Source organism: Oncorhynchus keta, chromosome 13, assembly GCF_023373465.1.
Source record: "Oncorhynchus keta strain PuntledgeMale-10-30-2019 chromosome 13, Oket_V2, whole genome shotgun sequence".
In the NCBI taxonomy this organism is placed as follows: Eukaryota; Metazoa; Chordata; class Actinopteri; order Salmoniformes; family Salmonidae; genus Oncorhynchus; species Oncorhynchus keta.
This window is the reverse complement of record NC_068433.1, coordinates 37,365,292-37,372,577: the sequence shown is the minus strand read 5'-3', so window position 1 is coordinate 37,372,577 and position 7,286 is coordinate 37,365,292. Positions and strand designations below refer to the sequence as shown.

Here is a 7,286-nt window from a genome sequence, read left to right as displayed (position 1 = left end):
TAAACGGTCGACATGTTTTCTGCTATCCACTTTTGTTTTATAGGGAAGGGGCCATCCATTTTCATTTCAGAGAAGTCCAATCCCTCCCTAATAGAATATCCTCAGTGAGAGTGCGATCAAAAGGTTATTGTTGGCATTCAGATGCAGCTTGGACATTTCACCCATAAAACGAGACTAATTATCTTTCACGATTGGCCAAATGCGCTCATCATAATAGTATTTTGTTAAAATGGGTTACACATCTCTCTGCTGGACATAATCCATTCCTAGGGGATTTGACCTAAAGTGACGTGTACAGGACAGATTTCCTGTACGTTTTCTTAAAATTGAAACACAACAGAATATCATATCATTGCAATCAGTAGACTTCAGGGAATACCATATACATTTTTTTTGTATTTACGTGGAAACTATTGGAACAAACCATGAAAACATTAACAAAACACATACATTTGGCACGCTTTTTCATCACTTTTCTACTAAAAGTTTAAACGAAACGTATTTGTGGCCCATTTACTGTGTTTTCCAAACACCTTGAAACATTTTAAGCCATCATTGAGCTGTATGTACCAATTATTTATAGAGATATGGCCAAGTGAATATCGTCCAATATGGCCACATGTAGCTGGTTGGTAGACATGTGGAAATGGTCGCCAGGGGGTTAATGGACAAAACCTGTGATGGCATAGTAGTCAAAAATCCTTCTTTAGACATGCCCCAGCTGTGTGAAATTTGGTGGCTCTATCGCAAAGTCCACAATTCTCTCCCGTAGCCACTGGACTATGGTCAAAATGACCTCAATTTGACCCCCATGAAGGTCTTCAGAGTATTTTGAGTCAGAATTGTTGTCTATATTATCTGTGGGTTTATTTAATGGGTAGATAACATTACAAAGTCATTTTGATATTATTTGTAATGATGTTACCCTATTTTATTCTGACAGGAAACCCGAATTGCTGCCATTTTATTAAAATGGCTGCCTTGGTTGACTGACATGCTTACCAGACTGCCTCCAATCTTTAAAATGTTCCTGAAGGTGGTATTTAGCATTAGTGTACCAAGTTTGATACTTGTATCATAAAGTGGAACAATCTCTGGTATATTTGGTTCTTTTCCGCTGGACTAATAAAAAAATACTGTGTGTATTCTGTGGGCGCAAAGGGAATGCTCAGAATTGGGAACAATTTGTGTGTGTGTGTGAGTAAAGATAAAACCTCTACAGACGCCTCGCCACACACCTAACATTTTATACTTGCAACAATAACAAACCTTAACTGGTTTTACTTATTAAAAATAGCTGCTATAGGTTCATAATACATTGTTATTACACAGAGCTTTCTCTGCCCTTCCAAGCCTTAATATTAAAACAGCATATAACATTGTGCGTTCATATGAGGAGCTGATCATTGCAATAACAACAAGATGCTAATTGGTCGTTAACCAAGCAACTTTTGGCTCAATAGTGTAATCAACACTGGAAGATAATTCCAGTTACATCCTGTCTGTCTCATTATAAAACAGTTATGTAAACAGCAGAGAACAGTGTGATTATAGGGCCATCGGTTGCGTAGGTAGAGAGTAGGGATGTGCATTGTTCCCTTTTAAGACGATTTGATACGGATCTAGATACATGGGCTCACTAACATTTTTTTGCATAAACACATTCATTTTCCATTCTAAATTCAAATCTGCTGCTGATGGAACTCATGAGCTGGATCTGTCTTTGTGTGTGTGTGTATACAACTAGCTTGAAATGAAATCTGTTCGGAGTTCGGCTTTTCCCTTTATTTAACTAGGCAAGTAAGTTAAGAACATATTCTTATTTTCAATGACGGCCTAGGAACAGTGGGTTAACTGCCTGTTCAGGGGCAGAACAACAGTTTTGTACCTAGTCAGCTCGGGGATTTGAACTTGCAACCTTCCGGTTAATAGTCCAACGCTCTAACCACTGCCGCCCCAAGTTGAGCAATAAAGGAGGCTCAACAGCGCACAAATAACAATAACCTAGAAAACGACATAGGTTCACTCAACTAATAAAGCCTAATATCACGAAGGCCATTTTAGCATTTGCCGCGCAGATGTGTAAGATTGGGAAAAGGCCAGTTTGACTAGGCTACTGATAATATATTGTCTGGGGTTGTGTGGAATGCAAAATTACTTGTAAATCAATGACTGTCAACACAGTAACATGCCATTCGAAACTGAAGCATCTATTGACTTAAAAGATGAGGTATTTGGTTGAAAGAATGTAATATGAGCAAAACATTTTAGTGAACCGGCGATTCATAATGTTTTAATCGATCTTCTGACGGGTGCGTGCTACCTACATTTGTTTCGGTTTGTGGTCTGCCGATCGATGCACTTAAACATTTTGAATCGGGGACCGGCGAATCATTACATCCCTAGTAGAGAGCATACTTGATTACTCTATTGACAGTGTGGGTAGGAAGAGCACTTCACAACACAGCTACAAGGCAATCAATACCTAATTTTACAGTAAGCGTGTTCATTCTTGTTTCTTTGTCTACCCTTTGTTTCTTTACAACGAGTCACAAATTCTGATATACATTTCCATTTACACACTTAAAAAGGTTTGACAATTATATTATGTTCTATCAAATCAATGTTTCCCAATCAAGCTAATCGTGCACAATTCAAGATTGAGTTCACATGTATATTTACAAAATAGTACAGCACCACCTTGTGGTAAAATGGGTGTATTGAAGCATCAGGCAGTGGCTCAAATTCACTCAACAATATTAGTATTACATGAATAATTTTATTGCATCTTCATTTGCATCTTCATTCATTTTTTATAATTTCAGCCCAGGGACAGCCATACAGGGACAAGAAAGATCAGTAGCAGACAGATAAAGATGCAGGTAGGAAATACAGGTAAAAGTAACCGAATGTTGACCAAAGAAACATTTCTGAAGCCAATGTACACACTATGTTTGAAGAATCTACATACAATACCAAGTCAAAAGTTGACACACCTACTCATTCCAGAGTTTTTCTTTATTTTTACTATTTTCTACATTGTAGAATATAGTGAGAACATCAAAACTATTAAATAACACAATCATGTAGTAACCCCAAAAAAGTGTTAAAGAAATCAAAATGTTTTATATTTGAGATTCTTCAAAGTAGCCACCCTTTGCCTTGTACACTCTTGGCATTTTCTCAACAAACTTCATGAGGTTCATGACCTGGAATTTCAATTAACAGGTGTGCCTTGTTAAAAGTTCATTTGTGGAATTTCTTTCCTTCAGTTGTGTTGTGACAAGTCCATATAATGGCAAAAACAGTTTAAATAAGCAAAGAGAAATGACAGTCCATCATGACTTTAAGACATGGTCAGTCAATCCGGAAAATGTCAAGAACTTTAAATGTTTCTTCATCTGCAGTTGCAAAAATCATCAAGCGCTATGATGAAACTGGCTCTTGTGGTGGAATATTCTAATCAGGTGAGAGACTTTGTCATTTCTTCAAACAATCATCTTTATTCAATATTGATTCATTAGTAGCACCACTGTAAAGGAAGACCCAGAGTTACTCTGATGCAGAGGATAAGTTCATTAGTTCATCAGGCCTTCATGCTATAAAGAAACCACTACTAAAGGACACCAATAATAAGAAGAGACTTGCTTGGGTCAAGAAACATGACAAATGGACATTAGACCGGTGGATATCTGTCCTTTGATCTTATGAGTTCAAATTTGAGATTTTTGGTTGCAACAACGGTGTCATTGTGAGACGCAGAGCAGGTGAACGGATGAGCTCCGCATGTGTGGTTCCCACCGTGAAGCATGGAGGAGGTGGTGTGATGGTGCATTGCTGGTGACACTGTCAGTGATTTATTTGACCAAGAAGGAAATGGAGTGATGGAGTGCTGCATCAGATGACTTGGCCTCTACAATAACCCAACCTCAACCCAATTGAGATGGTTTGGGATGAGTTGGACCACAGAGTGAAGGAAAAGCAGCAAACAAGTGCTCAGCGTATGTGGGAACTCCTTCAAGACGGTTGGAAAAGCATTCCAGTTGAAGCTGGTTGAGAGAATGCCAAGAGTGTGCAAAGCTGTCAAGGCAAAGGGTGGCTACTTTGAAGAATCTCAAATATAAAATATATTTTGATTTAACACTTTTGGTTTCTACATGATTCCATGTGTTATTTCATAGTTGATGTTTTCACTAGTATAAAAAAATATATTAAAAAACTTGAATGAGTAGGTGTGTCCAAACTTGACTGGTACTGTACGTTAAAGACTATTTAAGCTACTGGATGATATCTTAGGCCTAAAGAACAGAGAATGGTTCTGGAAGTTTAGGGCAACAAACCACACAAGAAAAACAAAGAAGTTCAGGAACATTATTCAAGGGAATGCATTTGAAGGCAGGATTTAGATCATCTAAAATACAGCACAAAGAAAGAAAGATGATTATAACCCATTGTATATCACAACTTTACTCTTCAGAATGTAAACACAGATGTTTGTTTACATGGTTTATTGATTCTATTCCCGATATAGAATAGGGCATAACAGACTAATTTCTTTGAATACAGTCAAGGATGTTGTATGTTTACAAAGAGAGCCACATCATTTAGTCTCTATCAACCTTTAAACATCTGTTTGAATTAAATATAAAAATAAAGACAAATAACACGTAACTCTACCACAGAGTTAAATTAAGATAAGTCATGAATGTTCTTCAAAACAAATAACATTTCTTTAAACCATACAGTATAAAACACAGATTCTTGCTTTACAATATGGCTTTTACATTTTTCAGTCTCTTCCTCCATCCAAATTACATCATTCAATGTACAATTCACAGTTCAAATGTACACAATAAAACAACTTGTGCTCTTCAAAGCTTTCTTCACATGAAATGCATTTTCTCACATTTAGGGCCAGGGATGTTTCCTGAGCATGATCTCATCACAACAGGAAAAACTCCTGGCCGTACTCATTTTAAATAGAAAAAGTATAACCTATAGGTTAATAACTGGGTTCCTCCTGTTCAGTTCAGGCTACCACATAAACCTCTGTACAGCCGGACTATTTGGCCATTGAAAAGTCTTGTTGATGAAGATGTACAGCGTGGCTGCGTTGACGACTGTATAGAACAGGAACTCCAGCACCAGTCTGGTGTGGGAGGGCAGGGGCATGTGGAGGCGGTAGAGCAGGTACGGAACAATAAAGTACCTGAACTCTAGCAGCTTCTGAGGCACTGTGGCCGCCAGCAGACACACCAGGAACGCCAGGCTCCAGAACAGTGACCGGGACTTCAGAGTGTCCATGAAGTTCCACGCTGCAAACACGTATGCCGGGATGAGGGCAAAACGCACCACCTCATGCTTCTGGAAGATCCTCTTCCACACGTAGAAGGGGTAGTGTCTGTTGTCGGCCAGGAGGTACTTGTGTACGAAGGTGAACTTCCACACTAGGAGAAGGCAGAGTCCCGTGATCAGTAAGTAGAGCAGTGGCTGCTTCTTGAGGTTCTGGATGAAGCGGAGAGCTCGGTGGTAGCACAGCGATGTGGGGCTGGAGAAGAAGAGGGCAAAGGAGAAGAAGTAGAAGAGCTGAGGGAAGTTGAGACAGGCCTCGTGACTGGATCTGTCTCCGACTACGATCCCATCATTCAACACAATGAATGCAATAAAACCCACAGCAACAAGAATGTACGGCCACGCCACTAATATCACAGCCTTCACATGATTGGCTGTGGTCAGGAATTCCAACAGGAAACGCATCACTCTCTTCACCCCGCTTACGGAGAAAGGTATCTGACAGGGCGATTTATCGTCCTTTTTCTTCGACTGTTCCGTCCTCCAAGTTTCGTCCATCTTGTTGGCCACAAACGTGCTGGCGCAGAACACCACCCAGATGATGTTGGTCTGCCGGAAGAATATGGCGAAGACGCTGATGAGTGCCGAGGCTTTGTGACAGCCGTACAGGGTCATGAGGTACGTGAAGAGAATGAAGAAAGTAGATCCGGCATCTGTGTAGTAGAGGAAGTTGAAGAAGTAGAGCACGGGGAAGGTGGACAGGGACAGGGCTGAGAGAACTCTGCGGGAGGCAGTCTTAGTCTGAAAGAGAAACCATGGTTGTTATGACTAACAGAAGGAATGCAATTGAAGCTTTAAGGACATTCAATATTTTTTTCAAGGTCTTTTAATTTATACCAAACTTATTTGAGTAAGGTGAGTAAAAGTTGGACTGGAGCAAAAGCCTGCACAGTGCACACACTGCAGCTTGCCACACGAGCTGGCCACCCTTGGGGATGTTATAAATGTAATAACATGTAAAGACATTATTACCTTCTCTTTAAGGTGGAGCTTGCAGATGATGAGATACAGCAGGTAGAGGATACCACAGTTGAAGAGGAGGTTGATGAAGCGCAGCATCGCCGTAGAACACACTACCTTCCCTGTGAGGTCTACTAGCCACACCACTGGCTTGATCACGCCCACTGATGCCAGGTACAGGCCAGGAAGCGTGGTGATCATTGGGTCCCACTGGAACAACAAAGAGAAAGGAAAAATATCCCGTTAAAGAGCCTCTACTACATCATTAAACATAAAGGGTTCATGTTTTTCAAGTTAGAGAGATGCCAAATGGTTTAGTTACATATAGGGATATATACCACTGCAGAATTACAATACTTTTCAGAATTCAGGCATATTATCCACAATAATGACCAGCGATAGTCTGATCTGTCTATGTTCATCGTCACAGATGGTTTAGTTAAGGGTTAAAAAGTCAATCTAGCAATCTGTCACAATATTCCAAGGACAAGCGTTGCGTTAATCCGACAAGCAACAATATAACAAAATCAAGGAAATCACATTGACATAGCAAAACAATAAATACCTCGTTAAACTTCCCGTAGCAGTATTTCTGAGCTTGACGGACGTGAAATATTTCGTCCATGTAGGGCTCCCTTTGCTCCCGAGTTATTTTGGAGAACAGGAGACATGAAACCAAAAAGTTGGTGCTGCAGAGAGCAGTGAAAATGTACCTTTCGAATTTCTCCATCTTCACCTACGAATTCTGAACTAACGCAGAAATAATTATAAAATTAGCTAGATACGTATATATGGTGTACACTACATACGTTTAATTTCAAGTTAAGTAAGCATGAAATTGAAATAAGATTACAAAAAATATACAGATCTTTCCATCTAGCTAAAACGGAAAAGTTTCGATTTTTTGACAGCTTGGTGGTCCGTCAGTGAAAGGTAGTCCGTACGGAAGCTGTTTTAGAATTCTGATGTCCCTA

General features: G+C 39.7%; 1 protein-coding gene across 1 annotated transcript; it reads right to left on the bottom strand.

Moving 5' to 3' along the window:
* Positions 1–4,465: 4,465 nt before the first annotated feature.
* LOC118392261 (putative Dol-P-Glc:Glc(2)Man(9)GlcNAc(2)-PP-Dol alpha-1,2-glucosyltransferase) lies at positions 4,466–7,238 on the bottom strand. Its single transcript, XM_035784053.1, has 3 exons — positions 6,878–7,238; positions 6,325–6,522; positions 4,466–6,093 (listed from the first exon to the last, which is right to left on the bottom strand). Exons 1-3 carry the CDS (start codon positions 7,040–7,042, stop codon positions 5,035–5,037), a joined length of 1,422 nt encoding a protein of 473 aa, XP_035639946.1. The 5' UTR covers positions 7,043–7,238; the 3' UTR covers positions 4,466–5,034.
* Positions 7,239–7,286: the final 48 nt, after the last annotated feature.